This window comes from Leucoraja erinacea, chromosome 1, assembly GCF_028641065.1.
Source record: "Leucoraja erinacea ecotype New England chromosome 1, Leri_hhj_1, whole genome shotgun sequence".
NCBI classification, from domain to species: Eukaryota; Metazoa; Chordata; class Chondrichthyes; order Rajiformes; family Rajidae; genus Leucoraja; species Leucoraja erinaceus.
Genome location: NC_073377.1, coordinates 159,243,066 through 159,261,762, shown reverse-complemented (window position 1 = coordinate 159,261,762; position 18,697 = coordinate 159,243,066). Strand labels below are relative to the sequence as shown.

The following is an 18,697-nucleotide window of genomic DNA, read 5'->3' as shown; positions in this document are numbered from 1 at the left end:
TTATTTACAAAAGTGGATTGCTTTTCATATTCAACAGTTGTTTGTACTTTTGTAAGTGTAATTAGTAGCTGGAGGGAACTTTGCTTTAGTTATGGGTCACCTTAAATACAGAAAATATTCGTATCGCAATTCTCACCAATATTCAAGGTAACCAATAAACCATAACTGGCTTTTCATTTATTTTCTTTAAGGGTATTTGCGACGTTTGGGTCAGAAATTCCCCAATAACTGTTTTTCAATCTTTTAAACAACTCTTATGTTTTCCATTTTCTTTAAAAAGTCAAAATTGCACCACCCCTCTTTCTCTCTCCATAGTGTATTCATATTTTATAGCAGTTTCGTAGTTCATGTGGATTTTAATTCATTAAAAAAAGTCATTGTATTTTGTGAAACAAAATAATGGTGGCAGCAGAGGGCAGACAATTTAATTGTTTATCCTGGGTGAAATGTGACATTAAGCAGGAACAACATATAAGTATGCCATGCCTTCAGATGGCTACGGAAATACAGTATATTAGAGTATTCTCTTTAGTAATTTGATAACTTCTGACAAAATGTTCTTGTTAGAAGGAAGCAGCTGCTTAAATATCTTTTAAGTTCTTGCATTTTGATTCAAGAAGCCTTGGGACCTTGTGTATAACAACCTGAATCATGTTACTTCCCCTCCAGCATCCTAGCTAAGTGTCTTTGAACACTTGGGTAGCTCTGGCCCAAGTATTGTGTCAGATTTTCTTACCTTTGTTCTTAATCATAATCATGGAACAGATGGTAAATGCTTCTCTCAAATTCATATGCAACATGCTAATACAATTTATAATGCTTTGGGGGCTGTAGAATGCTTATTTTTAATTGTCGGCTTGTCTCTGAAATGGATATCTCAGCTCTGGATCCAAAGGTTGTGTTCAAGTCTAACTAGAGATATTCTAAGTTTACACATCAGTGCGAGAATGTTGTATTATTGGACATGCAGTTTTTTAAGTGAGATATTATATATAATGGATCCCACTGTTTTGCTGGCATTCAGGGCAACATTTATTGCTTGATCAAACTCATTTTGTTGGAGATTTACAATCTGGCAACATCAGGCAGCACCAGGCGAATGGCTACCACTAGATGGACCAATATAGCTGTTGGGACTGGTCAATGAAAGGGTTGATTGCTAATTGAGGAGTTCTTGAGTGAGTGGCAGTGGTCATTAGGCCACCTGACATGGGAAGAGCACGCACTTGATGTGAAGAACGGTGGGGAGGAGGTGAATGGTGATAGACGACCATGATAGAAGGAGGTAGGTTGTAGAGGCTGAAGAAGGGATTAAATAAAAGGGAAATCCAAGAGAGACAGTTAGAGGAAGGGGAACAAAGGCAGGGAGATTTAAGGGGAAGCAGATCATGGTGGTTGTGGGAAACTGACTGAGGAGAGGGATTGCTCTTCATGGTAAGGGGTTGGACAGGCTAGATGCAGGAAGATTGCTCCCGATGTTGGGGAAGTCCAGGACAAGGGGTCACAGCTTAGGGATAAGGGGGAAATCCTTTAAAACCGAGATGAGAAGAACTTTTTTCACACAGAGAGTGGTGAGTCTCTGGAACTCTCTGCCGCAGAGGGTAGTCGAGGCCAGTTCATTGGCTATATTTAAGAGGGAGTTAGATGTGGCCCTTGTGGCTAATGGGATCAGAGGGTATGGAGAGAAGGCAGGTATGGGATACTGAGTTGGATGATCAGCCATGATCATATTGAATGGCGGTGCAGGCTCGAAGGGCCGAATGGCCTACTCCTGCACCTAATTTCTACGTTTCTATGTATGTATATCTATGTGGTACATCTGCAGCAGAGCTTGGTCTCCATTCATCATGAGCCCCCTTGCCATTGGACCCAGGTCTTGCTCTTTGCAACAGCCACCAAATGTTAAAACAATTCATGCACAAGCATCATCTACTCCTTACCTCTGGAGTGAAGCAAGTAAACCTCAAGCATAATTCACATGTGAGACAATCTTCAGATCATGCAGGTTTTGTTGTGAATTGTGTCGTTGTCAGCTAAATTGTCATGGTGAATGAATCAATTATTCAGCAGCTTATTTTCAATTCTCTTGTTTATTTAAATTATTATGAATGCATCAGTCATTTTTCACTGATTTGTGCTTTGGTTTAAAACATATTTGTAAAGTAGTTAAACATTGTTGAACCTAGTTAATCTTATACTAACTATATTTGAATTGTTATGGTATTCAGAGCAGTTCATAGATCCTGACAAATATGATTTTTAGCAGATTAAAATAATATTAAGTGTATTTTTCGCATCTCATTTTGGGATATTGAGCTGAATATGATAAAAGAGGCTCTGGCTTTCAGTATAATATTTTCTGTAATAGTGATTATTTATTTCCTATATAGGAGTTGATTCCTGAGTTTTATTATCTACCGGAGATGTTTGTGAACGCCAACAACTACAGTTTGGGTGTAATGGATGATGGCACTGTAGTGTCAGATGTCGAGCTCCCTCTGTGGGCCAAGACTCCTGAGGAGTTTGTCCGCATAAACAGACTGGTAAGAGAACATTTATTTCTTGTTTCTTTAGTTTAGTTTAGCGATACAGTGTGGAAACAGGCCTTTTGGCTCACCGAGTCTACGCCGACCAACGAGCACCCATACATTTGTTCTATCCTACAAGCTATGGACAATTTACAGAAGCCAATTAACTTACAAACCAGCACGTCTTTGGAAAATGGGAGGAAACTGGAGCACCCAGAGAAAACCCACGTGGTCACAGGGAGAACATACATACTCCGTACAGACAGCATCTGTGGTCAGGACCGAAGCCGGGTCTCTGGCACTCTCCCACTGTGCTGCCCCATTTAAAAAAAAAGTTACTCACTTCCCCTTTCACATCTCCCAGAGGTAGCCTGGATACCACAAGTATCTTAAGAGTCAAGAGTGTTTTATTGTTATATGTACCGGATGGGACAGAATATGTGAGTATGTAAACATAGTACATAACGGGGGAAGAGAAAAAAAAAAAGATAGATTTTAATAAATAACAAATATAGTGCAATAATAATATAGTATTTTGCAGTTCAGAGCTCAGAGCTTATTCGTTGTTGTGTTTAATAGCCTGATGGCTGTAGGGAAGAAGCTGTTCCTGAACCTGGATGTTACAGTTTTCAGGCTCCTGTACCTTCTTCCTGATGGCAATGGTGAGATGAGTATGTGGCCAGGATGGTGTGGGTCCTTGATGATTTTGGCTGCCTTTTTGAGGCAGCTATTACGATAGATCCCTTTGACAGTGGGGAGGTGAAAGCTGGTGATGGACTGGGCAGTTGTCACAACGTTTTGTAGTCTTTTTTGCTCCTGGAATGGTACCTATTGTCATGTTTCAGGTTCAGGGTTTTTGTAACTATCTTAAACTATGGCTTGATAGTATACCTCCAAAAAGTAGTAGTATATAATGATTTGTTATTACGTGGCAATGAAGCTTGATATTCAGAGTGTATTTTCAGAACTGCTTCGTTAGAGCAATTTTCATACTTGCATGAACTGCTTGGTTCTGATTTACAATTTTAAGAAAAGCAATTGGTAAAAACTGTAAAAGGCTACCATGATAAAGATAAGAAATTATTTTTATTTTGTATACATTGAAAGATCAGGTTATTAAATGGTCAAAATCCATCAGTAGAAACGACAGTACCGTGTCAAACTTCTGGAAGTTGTTTATTGTTCTTGGTTGGCTTAAAAAAAATAAGAAATAGAATTCTGTTAATTCCATCATATGTTATATGTTGTATGTTGTGTGTTATATGTTATATGTAACATATCATATGTTATGGTCCTTAATATATTCTTTAGGGATTTCATGGAATCAGCTGTAAAGCCATGGAAATTATTTTCTTTCAGACACTTATGGAGTGCTCTTTTGAATGCTACAATTGAATTTTACCAACACCATTAAAACTGGCAATGCATTCCCGATTAGAACCACTGTATCACTTTTAACTTTTTTTCTCAATCATCTTAATACTGGAGACACAAAGAACTGCAGATGCTGGAACCTAGTGCAAAAAAAGGTTCTCGTGGGTCCGGCAGTATTTGCGGAAGGAAGTGAACTGACAACATTTCAAGTTATTTTGGCTGATTGGAGTAGTAAGGAAGATCACTGGAAAAGAATGGTGGGGTGGAACAAAGCCTGGCAAGTATAGGTGAGGGGGGGTGTGTTGATTGACAAATGGATGGAGTAAGTGACAAAGACTCCGGGTGAGAAGGAGAGAAAAGGATGGTAGAGACGAGGAGGAATGAAATGTAAAGCTAGGTATGTAAGGGGTATATTTAGGAAAAGAAAGGGAAATGATGGACTTGGGAATGTGATATGAAAGATAGGAGGGGAAAGAAAGCAGGGTGGCTGGGGAGGTGGGTGATGGTCGGAGAAACGTGTCTGCCTCAGGTGAGGGCGGGGGCAGGGGAAAAGAGGGCTAGTGGGTATCACTTGAAATTGACGTATTTAATGTTTACCGTTGCATTACAAGCTACCCAAGGAGAAAACAAGGTGTTGTTCTGGCCTCACTCTGGCAATGGAGGAGGCCAAGAATTGAGAGGTCAGAATGGGAAGGGGAGTTAAATGAGAATGGGGAGCTCCAGTATAATTCGCCAAACACTTGTGCTCTGTCCACAAAGGGCTTCAGGTGGTCCTGGTTGCTTGTTGCAACAAGACTTTCTTGCGCCGCCTTTTTTTATCAATATTTTGTGCGTGCAATTTCTCAGCTTCCTTTGCTGAGACCCCAGCAGCAACTTCCAGACGATTGACACAGTCCCACCCTGGTTATTCCTTCATCTTCCTGCTCCCGTCCAGCAGAAGGTACAGAAGCTTGTCAAACAGAAACAGTCTCGGGAACAACTTCTTCTCCTCTGTTTTTGGGCTTTTCCACAAGCAACGAGGACATTGGATTTTGTGGAACTGATGCACTGCAATGCTGAGACTGTATTCTGTGCTCTCTATCTTTCTCTTTGATCTCTCTATTGTACGAGTATAACGGGTCAATTGGTCATAGGTGATAGGAGTAGAATAAGGCCATTCGGCCCATCTACGCCATTCAATCATGGCTGATCTCTCTCTCCCTCCAAACCCCATTCTCCTGCCTTCTTCCCATAACCTCTGACACCCGTACCAATTAAAAATCTATCTATCTCTGCCTTAAAAAATATCTACTGACTTGGCCTCTACAGCCTCCTGTGGCAAATAATTCCACAGATTCACCACCGTCCAACTGAAGAAATTTCTCCTCATCTCCTTTCGAAAAGAATATCCTTTAATTCTAAGGCTATGACCTCTAGTCCTCGACTCTCCCACTAATGGAAACATCCTCCCCACATCCACTCTATCCAAGCTTTTCACTATTCTGTAATTTTCAATGAGGTCCCCCTCATTCTTCTAAACTCCAGCGAGCACAGGCCAAGTGCGGACAAACGCTCATCATAGGTTAACCTACTAATTCCCGGGATCATTCTTGTAATCCTTCTCCAGAGCCAGCACATCCTTCCTCAGATATGGTGGCCAAAATTGCTCACAATTTGATTGTGTTGATTAGGATGTATCTGATTTGTTTGGATATCATGCAAAACAAAGCTGCTCACTGGGTCCTTAGTGCACGTGATAATAATAAACCTAAACCTAGTACCTTCATCCATGCTTCTGGCTCGGGATTAAATTCATTCTTGTTTGTCCAATCGGCACCACTTTTCCTCTAAGAATCGTTCACTGTTCACACACCAAAATAATATTTTTAAATTCCTTTTTGTGTTCGCTGCCAATCTTTCCTCTGTGCCTCCATATTTCTTTTAACTTCCTCTCTCAGCATTCTGTAATCGTTCTGGTTCCCACGCACTAACAACTGGCATCTCTCGTATCCCTTTATCTCTCTGCTTTCTTTTACTCCATCTTTGTCATTTGTGGAGTTCTGGTTTTCCCTACCCTGCTCCCTCATGGGAATGAGCTGAAACATCTCTACTCTAAGTGAACAATCGGAATGCCTTTATAATTTTCCCTGAGCTAAAAATAAAATGTCCCTCTAAATCCCTAGTTGAAACACCAGTTCATATATCCCAATACAAGATAGCAGATGATGAAAAGGAACATTGACCAGGTAAATTTGGACGTCTTGTCATAAATAATTATGTAGAGATAAAATATGTCTTAGACATCCTCCCCTTCACCGTTCCTCTTCATGCTGAAGTGCTAGTATTTCTGACATGCCGCTTATCGGTTTAATTTGCATGAAAACCTGACCAAAGTACTTCAGAATTGATGAATGACCCAGGGGAAGAGAAGCTGAGTGAGGTTTGCATTTGCTCTTCCTCCCTCACTACTCTATCATGGAACACGCAAGCTGTTTGGGGGGGAAAAAAATGTTTTCTAGAGGAGAATCAGCATGAATCATTGAGGTAAATAGCCACAATATTTGACTGCATGTGGTCAGATACTGGGGACTTCTACTAAACAGAGAATTTAAAAATAAGATTTGGATTAACAAAACCTTAGGGGGTATTTAAGTTCAGACCAAAATGATGAAATATCATAAGGGCTAAGAGATATTCCTCCACTGTGGATTTAACAACTTGGAGGGAAGTTATGTGAAATATAAGATCAAAATGAAAGTGAGGACAAGTGAACATCTTAGAGTTTTAATATCATTATACCTTTTGGGGTGGGAATTTTATTATATAAAGGCATTTCTCTCACAACATTTAAATTGATGATCTAATCTGCTTGCAAATCTCACAGAATGGGAAAATAGCGAAGCATCAAAGATGATTAATTTTTATTTATTCCAAGTTTCTTATACCAATTTACACTATCACAAGTGCTAAGGCATTGGCACATTTCTGAATATAGAATTACATCATGGACTCCTATATTCCTGAAGAAGCCAAAATCATCGCAAGCTACACATACTCAGGCCCAGTTTTGGAATGGAATACTTTATTGTCACATGTGACTAGGCACAGTGAAGTTCTTTGTGTGCATACCCAATCTATACAAATAACAGCCACCTATGGCACTGACAAAGTTACAAAGTATGCCGGCGGCTCCTTTTGTTCCCCCCCCCCCCCCCCCCCCCCCACTCTGGGTCCCCATTGTTCTCCCACTCTGCCCAATTGTCCATTGTTCTCCCCCCTCCTCCCTCAAGCCAGTCCCCCTACACCGGGTGCACCATTGTTCTTTCCCTCCCCCTCACGGTTGTCCTCCACCCTCCCATCCCGCGAGGCATCGCTGCCGTTGCAAGGCTTCTTCAAATACAATTTCCATTTTAACCCAATGGATATCTTCTGATATTGCTGACAAACAATTTGGAGCCTGGTCACACTTGTGGTATGTGGTTGCTAACTCTGTGGTTAATGCCTTCAAGTACTCCTTCGAAATATGTACAACCCCAGTAGCTGTAAAGTCATTGAGTTGGTGCTGGTGACCTAGTGGACCATGTCTCTCCCAGTGGATCTTTCATCAACTAAATTGAATTTAATTGTTTGCCTGTACCGCACGTTCAAACATGTCCGCTTCATCATCAACATTGGGAATAAGTGTACTTCGTTTGATTTAGGACTAAATTAATCTTAATTTGTTGCAATTTAGTAAATTGATTTATTTTAATTTTAAACTTCAGTTTACAAACACACAAGTTTATTTCTGCACTTTATATTTTTTAAAGAACAATTCTTAACATTAGGGCTTCCACCTCCTGAGGAAGTAGAGGCACTGGTGTGCTTTCTTGGCTGTACCATCAATATGGTTGGACCATGACAAATTGTTGATGATATTTTTGCCTAAGAATCTGATGCACTCAAGCATCCCAACTTCACCATTGATACAATGTGTATTCCATCCAGCTGCTTCATTTTGTTGACATTATGGGAGAGGTTATTTTATAATGCTAGCTGGGACTGTCCGATGTGTATGTTTTGGTGATGGTGCTGGAAAATGGTCCTGTGCTTTGTTCGAATGTGTGTGGCAGCTCTTCAGTGCAGTGCAGGGGCCTGGAATATTAAAACAAAATATTTGTTTTGATACGTATTGTTTGGGACTGTAAGATAAGTGGCATTCAAAAAACTTGAGGATCATTATCGATGAGGAGCCAGAGGATTCACCATTTTAAAACCATATGGAAACAAATAATACAGGGAAGGAGAGACTGGGGGATCATTTCAGCCAATACTTCAGCGGTACAGGCAAAAAGGAGAATTATATAATATTATGACAGCTTAGTCATGTTTAGCTCAAAATCCCATGATGGCAAATGAGTTGAAATCAACATTAGGAATACTCACCAGAGGATTGTTAAGGACTATTTGACAATTAAATTGTCTGCTGGAGCTCATTAAGGAGACTGCACACCATTTTGGTGGATAATGCTTCATTTAACAATCTCGCAAACTGCTGAACAGGATAAAATAAGTTTAAGTATTTCAAGCATCACTGAAACGTATGCTCAGCTTTCAGTGCATGCGTGCTGATTGGGATCGACAGCTACTCTTCATTTGAAATGGAATTCTGAGAGGCATTGGGAGGCTTCCCGGGACACTTTGTCAAGACTTCAACACTCTATTAAAATCTTTTAAAGATACCCTCCCAGGAGTTCAGTGTAAAAAAGAATGCTTATTCAACACTTAACAGTAGGATGGCAGTGTTGGGAATCTTGACATGGATTTGTCTTATTCAGCATGGCAGTTTAGAAGAGAAGATGAGGCTTAACATAGCAGCAATAGTTGCCAAAGTAGAAAAAAAGCAGTCAGCATGAGGTCCTGTTCACTCAGGGCATTTGGTCAGCACTAGTCTCACATTCATCTGACCCATGCATGAGGGGGCTGTCCTTTACCATGAAGGTCATTACAATGATTTGTGACCTCATGCAAGGAAGACTCAGATGTGCAACACAGTATTGCTTGCGGCAACCTCAAGGTCACAGTAGCATTTAACTTTAATGGTGCAGGAATTATCCAGACTGCCTTGAGTGATATGAGGCATATCACACAATCTTCTGCAAACTTCTGCATTAGGAAAGTCTCTGGGGTGCTACTCGTTATTGGGGCTGACTATATTTCATTCCCTATTGCCAGAGAAACCCAGCGGCAAAGAGCACAAGAAATTGACAGATTGTGTGATTTCCCCGTGGTTTAGAAACCCATTGAGTGCACACATTTAATCGTGGAGGGGTTCAGGCATAGAAAGGGATTCTCTGAGAGTATAGCTTGTCTGGTACAACGAGGTGTACTTTATTTTGGTAAGTGTCTGCTACCCAGGGAATTGACACAATACATTTATATTCAGCCATCCATTTTATTCTCAAGCCTTTGAACCTAAATATAACATATGGGTCTGTATACCAGGAGACAAGACAAACTCTCTGATGCTATATCATATTGGAAATCCCCCAACAGAGCAGCATAACATGAGAACAGCGTGACCACCAAGAGTTCATTAAGCAAACCACTGAGGTCCTCGGGCAGCGACTGGTCTATATTTGTGCTTTGTTGCATGCTACACAATCTGACAAGCATAGAAGAACAGCCCTTATAACCAGCAATTGTGTCAGAAGGTTCAGGTCAGGAGCCACAAGAGGAGGAGGATGAAAATGCGCAGTACAATCTTCCATTTTGATTGGCCTCACCTGGGCGGGAGAGCCACCATTATTTTATCAAACTCTGTTCTTGCTCCACCATCAGACAACAGATGAATATTCCAACCTTCCATGACAGAGGATCCATCAGATTCATTTGCATTCAATCTTCATTAAATTAACAAGTCCACTGATTCTACTATTGCCCCGTTTCTATTTATAGCCGTCCATGTACTATTTATAGGTATCAAAAGGAAAATAGTCAAACATGATAGACTAGAATTGCTTAAGAATCTTAACTCAATTACTGTTTTAGGGTGCCATATACTTGTGGGCAATCTAATGATTTGTGGAAGTGGAACCAAAGAAGGAGCTGCAAATGCGATGGATGGCTCCTTCGTGCCTGGGGGCAGATAAAGTGTCTTTTTGGGATATCTTCGGGTTCAGGTTTATTATTGTCACATGTGCTGAGACTGTTACTAATGGCCACACTAATGCAAAGGCATCTCCTGTTCAGCCAGTCCATTATAATACTGATGACTAGATGGAATCCCAGATATTTGGGGATTTGAGGCATTCGAGAATTGCAGACGCTGAGCCCAAACTCATAATATCTGCTCACAGATGTTCCTTGCAAGCATATTTGATTGTCATCAGACCTTCAATTTTACTCACCAGATTCTGCGTAATGGAGACAGAAGAAACTGCAGATACTGGATTCTGCACGATGAGGATCCACAACTTGCTTGGGAATCACCGGTCTTCTTTCCATACCAGGAAGGGTGGGAGCCAGGCTTTCTGTCAGTTTTTTCCAATTCAAAGACATACTCTTCAATTCTTCCATGTTGCATGACCTCGTGGGTTTCAGGGAGGGTCCACATGAAATTAAGCACATTTGGCCCTGTGTACTTCTAATCTGACTCCTCTAGAAGAAAGAAAGTAACTGAGCCTGATCTTCTCCCAGAATATGTGATCCACGAGAGACCCTCTTCTAACTTAGTCTCTGAGTTGCTTTTCACATCAGGTTCTCTGAGCTTGTGATGGTAACATCGACAGGAGTGATAAAATACCATCTTCTCCTTCTCCTCTTCCTCCTGTGGAGGAGAGGGTGAGTTGGCTGTTATCTTCCATGGTTCAGATTGAATTTAGGATGCCTGTAATGAACATGTTGCAAGGACTAGGATGCACCTCCTGTGCCGACAGTGGGAGGAATGTATGCCATGAAACCATCTGAGCCTTCAGAGTGAAGATAAGTTTAGGCGATCAGGAAAAATGCATTTTTGCATTGCAAACTGCAATACCTTACACTTCTAGGTGTTCTGTTCTGGCAATCCCCTCCTGATTATGGCCAATACATGTTTGGGATAGGACCTTCACTGATCTTGTGCTTCTCTTCTCCCCTTGCTGAGTCTTAGTGGGAGTATTTTATGTGTTTCACAAAAGTGTGCAAGTGGTGATCCTGACTGAGTTTATTGTCGGGTATGTGATAGTGGACCCTGTGAAGGATCCAGTAAGGTTGGATCTGTTGGTTAATTGGCAGATGATGTCAGTTTAAGTTGGCATGTGATGTGGGAAGTCTATGTGATATAATATTTAACTCCATTTGAGCATGGAAACTGTGTCTTGTGCCCTGAACTACTGAATGGTAATTACAGTGATCTTCCTTGACATGTAAGAGATCAGGTGCCTTTGTCTTTTCTCACCATCCCCTGAGGGGAGTGGACATCCCTCCTCCTTTCTCTTCCTCTGTCAGGATCTCCAATCCTACGTTAAATAATCTGGCACCGTTTAATTTTCCTTGAGACATCATTGTACTCAGTTTTTTTAGAAATGGATGAGTATAGTCTATATGTGCAACTCCAGGAAAATTGCAAATCATCATTCTTGTAAGTGTAGTTGTCATTTTAATTTAATGAAGACACATTCAAATCACGGTGATCATTCATTAGTTAAAACATCACATGCTACCTCCAAGTTTGAAAATAGGGATGTCTCTCGATTTAATTGTTGACATTGTTACTCTTCTTGACTAAAATAACTTAACTGAAATGTTGAAAAGGAGATTCATATTTGAAGGCAGAAACTTCCCCAGTCATATGTTTCTTGAGAAAGAACAGAGAGCTTTTGGATAAAGCACTGGTCTTGAAGAAGATGGGTTGAATGAAATAGGAGGTTAACTTATTGGTAAAGCAGGTAAAGAGAGAGGGAAGTAATGAATCATTTAAACGTGGAAGAGAAAATAAACGTCATCAGTGGGCAAATATGAAAGGTAGAAGAAATGTGTAAAAAGCAGATAAACAATTTTAGTAAAATAAATGTAATGCAGCATTATTAATTTAAGCAAAACAATTGAAATGCATGTAAATACTAAACAAATATGTGAAACCTTGAATAGGAGGAGCAGGCCATATTGTGCGATCATAGCTGACCTTTCATTCCACACTTAATTGGCTTCCTTATCCTCATATCTTTTGATTCGCTGTAGTTGAGTGAAATTATCAGCAATTATAATGCATTGAATTAGTAACAACACAATCTGAAATGTGGCTGTATCTTTGGCATGAAAATAAAATTGAAGTTATATTTTTAGCAAGGGTAGAAGACCAGTAGAAGAGGATTATTTGGTGGGGAGAGCAATTGCATTTTAGAGAGGGGGTTAATGTACAGTAAACCTTCATTATAATGGACCAGAGGAGAGGAATGGAGAGGAATATTGCCTGTTGTCTGCTATAACCGAGTAAGGTATCATCCTTGTACGTAGTTGAAACAAAGAACTGCAGATGATGGTTAATACATACAAGGACACGAAGTGCTGTGCTGTGTTTTACTGCACACTGAATGGACACTGGTTGAGCAACGTTTTTTTGTTTCCTCTGGGTATGTGAGTACTCAGGAAAATGACAATAAAGATATACTATACTATATCTGGAGAACTGTAGATGGAAGGTGTTGGGACCCTTCTTCGGACTGATTCAGTCTGCTGAGTTACTCCAGCACTGAATGCTGTTTCTTCACCAGCCCTTCTTCTTGTTGCGGCTCACGTTGTAGCCCCTGGCTGACAGCGCTTTCTTTCGGCCACAGCTACTGACAGGACGCGCTCGGTCACTGTGGGGCTCCTTCCCCTCTAACTCGTTGCCGCATCATCCTGTCGGACGTTGCTTTGTCCGCTCCCCCTTCCTTTGTCCGCTGCCTCCTCCTCCTTCCCCTGTTGCTTTGGTCACTCCGCCCCTTCCCCTTCCATCGCCGACACATTCCTTTGCTTTGTCCACTCTTCCACTCACCCTCACCCCCCCTCCTGCAGTCTCCTCCTCCTTCTCCTCTGCAGTTGCCGACATCTTCCAAGATGGAGTATATCAACGATCTCGGGGGAGAAGGGGGAGGAAACAACACGGAGTGGTCAAAGTGATGGTCAATAGGAAGAAGCAGCAGCTGGTGAGAGGGGAGAGAGCCCCACAGTGACCAAGCACGATCTGTTGTTGGCTGCGGCCTGAAGAATGCACCGGTCCCATGTGAGCCGCAACAACAGCTGCATCAACCGGACCGTGCGGTGGGTGAAGAAGGGCTCACTGGTGCACCTTGCGAGCTGGCGTTGACGCAGATGCCGGGGCTGTTAAGCGGCGGGGAAGCGGTGCAAACTGCGGATGGTATGGGCAACTCCACCCGCTACAAACAAAATCTGTTATGGTTGGTTAAAACAAAAGTTTGAGAAAAAGATTTCAACCTATAAGATAGAGACCAATAATCCCAATAAAACTTAGAAAGTCCTTGCACTGCTTTATAGGGTAAAAGCCGGGAGGATGTTTCTCCTAATTGAGACTCTAGAATCAGGAGACAGTCTCCGGTTAAGGGATGGACCTTTTTGGGCTGCGCTGAGGAGACATTGCTTCACACAGAGGATGGTGGATCCTTAGAATTGAAAAATATAACATTTATATTGTTATATTTGTCCCTTTACCTCCCCCCTCGACTCCATTCAAGGACCCAAGCAGTCGTTCCAGGTGCGACAGAGGTTCACCTGTATCTCCTCCAACCTCATCTATTGCATCCGCTGCTCTAGATGTCAGCTGACCTACATCGGTGAGACTAAGCGTAGGCTGGGCGATCGTTTCGCCGAACACCTCCGCTCGGTCCGCGAGAACCTACCTGACCTCCCGATGGCTCAGCACTTCAACTCCCCTCCTATTCCCCGTCCGACCTCTCTGTCCTGGGTCTCCTCCATGGCCAGAGTGAGCAACACCAGAAATTGGAGGAACAGCACCTCATATTCCGCTTGGGGAGTCTGCATCCTGCGGGCATGAACATTGAATTCTCCCAATTTTGTTAGCCCTTGCTGTCTCCTCCCTTTCCTCAGCCCTCGGGCTGTCTCCTCCCATCCCTCAGCCCTCGGGCTCCTCCTCCTCCTTTTTCCTTCCTTCTCCCCGCCACCCCCTATCAGTCTGAAGAAGGGTGTCGGCCCGAAACGTTGCCTATTTCCTTCGCTCCATAGATGCTGCTTCACCCGCTGAGTTTCTCCAGCATTTTTGTGTATGTTCGATTTTACAGCATCTGCAGTTCCTTCTTTAACATTTATATTGATTGGTTTAGTTAATAATTGGTATTGAGGGTTTTGGTTTGCCTATTCCAAATCCAATATTGCCAAATGAAATAGGGAAAACATTCTGTAGGTGGATCAAGGGGATAAGAAACAGCACAAATCATATTTTAGCAAATTTTAATGATCAAATCATCAATAGCAACAAAAATGTATTTAAGTGAGAATAGGGATGTAATCAATGAAAGGTTGTGTGCCGGGTAAATACTTTTCTATATGGGGGAAAAAGCTAATTCGGTTAAGCTTACTGGTCCTTTTGTTCAATATCTCTCGTTGCTAAAATGTAATCATAGATCCAAAATATCTAGATTAAAATAATTTCCAGTGGTTACCATCAATTTTGAGCAAGGTAAAGGTTGACAAATATGATAGTTGTTTTGACAACCTAATGGAGAAATGAATGACATATAATGAACATGGACTCGAGGTTGAGTAATGTGGAAATGCACTGGGATGTAAATTGATTTGCTTTGAAATTGTCATCTAGTGTAGACATTCCTATGAATTGCCAATGGAATTCTGGATCTCCAGAAAGGTTGAGAGACAAAAAAAATTGCAGATGTGAGAATCCAAAATCGTTTTCAAAATGTTGCGGATAATCAGCAGGTCATACAGCATTTGCAGGGAGAGAGGAACAATGTCGACTGTTTCTCTCTCCACAGATGCTGCCTGACTTTCTGCCTGAGTGTTTGCAGAAATTTGTCTTTGGTTTCTTGAATTAAAATTTGAATTAAGATAAATACATATTAGAAAGAAATACAGAATGATTAACTACAGGAATAAGTAGTGCCTTGATATTTGCCCAATACTGAAAATATAAGCATAATATTTATCTTTATATTATAATTTTTATATTAATAAAACATCTTTTTGTCTCCAGTTTAATTAAGCCTGTGGCTGGAGGAGACAAATGCAGAGTAAATTCATTTTAATGACACAGCAAAGGCATTTTTAGTCCATCCTTTTGCTTCTGCTTTTGTTTGGCATTTGGCACTTCACCATTGAGGCAGCCCAAGTTAATTGTTGCAAAAGGCTATCCTGGCACTGCTGTGGTTCACGATGTCTACGCTTACCCAGAGGTTGGCCGAAGATGGAAGCTCCAAAGACTACAGCTGCAATATCTGGGTGCCAAAACATAGTCTGTGTGTAGGCTTGCGTCTGAGGAATGGCTATCTACCTTTACCTCTATCTACCTCTATCTATCTAGAAGAACATCTACCTTTCCTTCAGTATATTGTCTTCCTTCTCTTGACATTTACCATCTATTTTGGATGTGTATCCAAATACAAACAATAGCCTAAGGCAGAAAAACTGTTTCCGAAGCATTTTTTTTCAATTGAATAAAAATTGACCAAGTCATTCTATGTTGCAGTAGTTTAATCCTTATAATATTATGACATTTTAACTAGAGTGTTGCCACGTTTATATAGTTTAATATCAAGGGCACAGGTAAAGCTAATCATCATAATCAAAATGCCACTGTAGCATTCATTAGTTAGCCACTCTTGTTTATTCTCAGTATATATACTTTAAACACTGGTGGAAGTCCTGCATTTTCTGTTCAAATGCTTTAAACATTGAACAATGATTTACAATTTCATCCTGTCACTGATATGTTATGGTGTTTCTGTCCCTGTGATGTTTTGAGTTATTTTGTATTCATTTCAAATTGTCTTTTCTCATTATTTTTGGGGAGTGGTAAATGAAATCAGCGAGCACGGCATGCTTGCCCAGTCTAAATATGACAGTTATATCGAGAATATTTGTATTTATCTTCTGATGCCTCTTTTGGAAAGTAATCAACTTTGTGGTTTTTACTCTTTGGTTTAACTCTATCTGCCAATAAAAATTTACACAATGATTGCAGTTCATGAAATGCACACTACTTTGATCTATGACCTTTTGTGGTGCTAATCGGGTTCCTGATATCATTATACCACTCTCATTAATCATATTTCCTGGAGCCCGCCTCAGAGCCAGACAGCCCAAGCCAGTGTTTATAACCCCAACTTGGCAGGCTCCTGCTGCATAGATTATTACGGTGTGATACTTTGGCTTCAAATGACCAGAGCTGCATCAAGCTGTGTCTACAATTAAAGTCAGATGGTCTTTAGGTTGAGCAGGGATATTGTGTTGCAGCTGTCTGTCTTCTGTATGAAACCATAGCTGAGAGCAGATGATATATAGGAGGATGTATAATTATAGATTGTACACCACTGGGTCAGAGCTGCAGCACACAACATTAATTAACTACATGCTGTGTGAAATTCATGTTGATAGTATGTGTTAGAATGACAGTCATATTATTTTCTTAAAGCCTGTACTTTCTTTTTAAATGTGCTACATGAGATCTGGAACAAACCATTGATTTGAACAGATATTGAAATATTTATTCCCTTTTATAAAAGTGAAGTGCAATGAAGAGGGTTTATAGACATTTGATATACACCACAGTTTTAATTCTAATTTTAATGGTCTTAATTTATGTTATAAGTAAATTATGTCTTCTAGTTAAACTACCTTGGGAGTACACCATTCAGCTACTAATAAAATATACACATCTTACTTTATAATGAGTTGAATATGGTTTGCATCTTTACCAGATGAATTATTTTAATATAACTTGTTTATCTTTTTTTAATCTGTGGTTCCTTCGGAGCCAGATCAATGTTAGTAAACTACCAATGAGGAAACCCAAACCATTTTGTTGTTTGGTTCTATCTCTTCCCACTCGTAAATATAACGAGTCTTTCAAGTTTTCAAATTCTGGACATTTCGCATAAGCAATGATCAGTTGTGATACATATTTTGTTTTCTATTTCCATATTAAATATTATTTCAGTTAAATTTCAAGCATTCTATTCCAGCCAAACAACATTAATATAAATGTTTTTTCTATGTACTCTGAAATGTTTGTCAGTGACTGAGCTTGTCAGCTAGCAAATGTGGAATAAAGGGTTTTCTCCGACAGTTTCCCTTCTGCAAAGGAAATTTCAATCTTTAGCCAGGCCATCTGCAGATGTTAGAATGCAGGATTCTTTCTTTTGGCATTGCTTTTAAGCATCTCCTAACAATTTGTTCAGCAGTGGGGTGAATGTGATACAGGATGGGAGACAGTTTTTGTTAATTGTAGGGGAACAATTAGCAGTAACATTTCTTATGCATATGAATATGAACAGAAACAATTATTAAAGCTGCCCAGGTTAAAAATTGTGGATAGTTGCTGGACACTGTAAGTTGGATAGTGTGTTACTCTGTACGAATTGAGAGGAATTGCAATTCATAAGTTTATTTTGTTGGGAAGATGGGTTTGAACTGTTCTACAGCCGATTCTAATGCAGGTCCATGTGAAGAGTGTAATCATTGTTTGATCAGAGTACTTGAACTTTGGGAAGTGTTTGTTTCATTTCATATGTCATTGATTTCTTGTTAAGGATATGTGAGCTGGGAAGGGCCATCATAATGTGCACAATCAGTGAATATGTTTTACTGAGTTCTGATGGAACAGTAGGGGATTTATGTTGCAATTAAACGTGTTTCAGGTGAATCCTGAAAATTAACTTACTGGTTGCATGGTTTAACTTTAATTATATATTTTATGATGTGGGCATTGTTACCTAGGCCAGCATTTGTGGTGAGTGACCACCTTGAACCTTGTGGTGCTGGTGCTCCAGTACTATTAGGTAGGGTGTTGCAGAATTCAGACCCAGCAATGATGAAGGAATGGTGACATGTTTCATTGTCCTGATGGCATGTGACTTGGAGGAAATGTGCACATGCAGCCCGGTGCATGAAGCTTTTGCCCTTGATTGATTGATACTTTATTGGTACAGTGACATTCGTTGTTTGCATGCAGTACAAGTATGCACGAGTCACCACATAAAGGGTGCTGACAAAGTTATAAAAGTATTCAATATAACTCCTCTTCTCTCCCCCCCCCCCCCCCCCCCCCCCCCCCCCACCCCCACCATCCTCCATCCTCTGTCCCCCTTTGTACTTGCCGCCCCCCCCCTCCCCACACACACTCTGGGTCCCTCTTTATTCCCTGCGGCTCCCCCCTGCGCTGGATCTCTCCTTGTTCTTCGCGGTGAATCCTCCACCGACCACCGGGACTCACGCAAGCCCTCCACTCTCACCGACATCCCTCTCGCTCGCCGACGGACCTGTTCGGGTGGTTGAGGTCAGTGGTTGCTGTGGGATCGTGCGGTTGAGTAGCTGCCATTTATTGTGTAGATGGTCATTGTGTGCCAGTGGGTAAAGGAAAGGGATGTTTAGGATGATGGAAATGACACCAATCAAGCAGCGGTTTTGTCCTGGATGGTATTCAGAGAGTCCTGAACCTGCTCTCATCGGGACAAGTGGAGAATATTCCAATATGTACCTGATTTGTGAAGGAAATGCGCTGGCATGTTACGGGGCTGGTCCAGTTGAATTTTGGGGAAAATGGTGACTCCCAGATTGATGACGCTGAGGATTTGGTGTCAGTAATGCCAATAAATGTGGAAAGTAGG

At 41.0% G+C, this 18,697-nt stretch overlaps 1 protein-coding gene across 2 annotated transcripts in view; it reads left to right on the top strand.

The window, feature by feature from the left end:
• Positions 1–18,697, top strand: part of lrba (LPS responsive beige-like anchor protein) — a 661,684-nt gene that overhangs the window by 514,871 nt on the left and 128,116 nt on the right. For both annotated transcript variants that reach the window (XM_055646656.1, XM_055646666.1), the window contains one exon: positions 2,391–2,543. In XM_055646656.1, the coding sequence (XP_055502631.1) occupies positions 2,391–2,543 (153 nt within the window). The remainder of the gene's footprint in view (positions 1–2,390; positions 2,544–18,697) is intronic.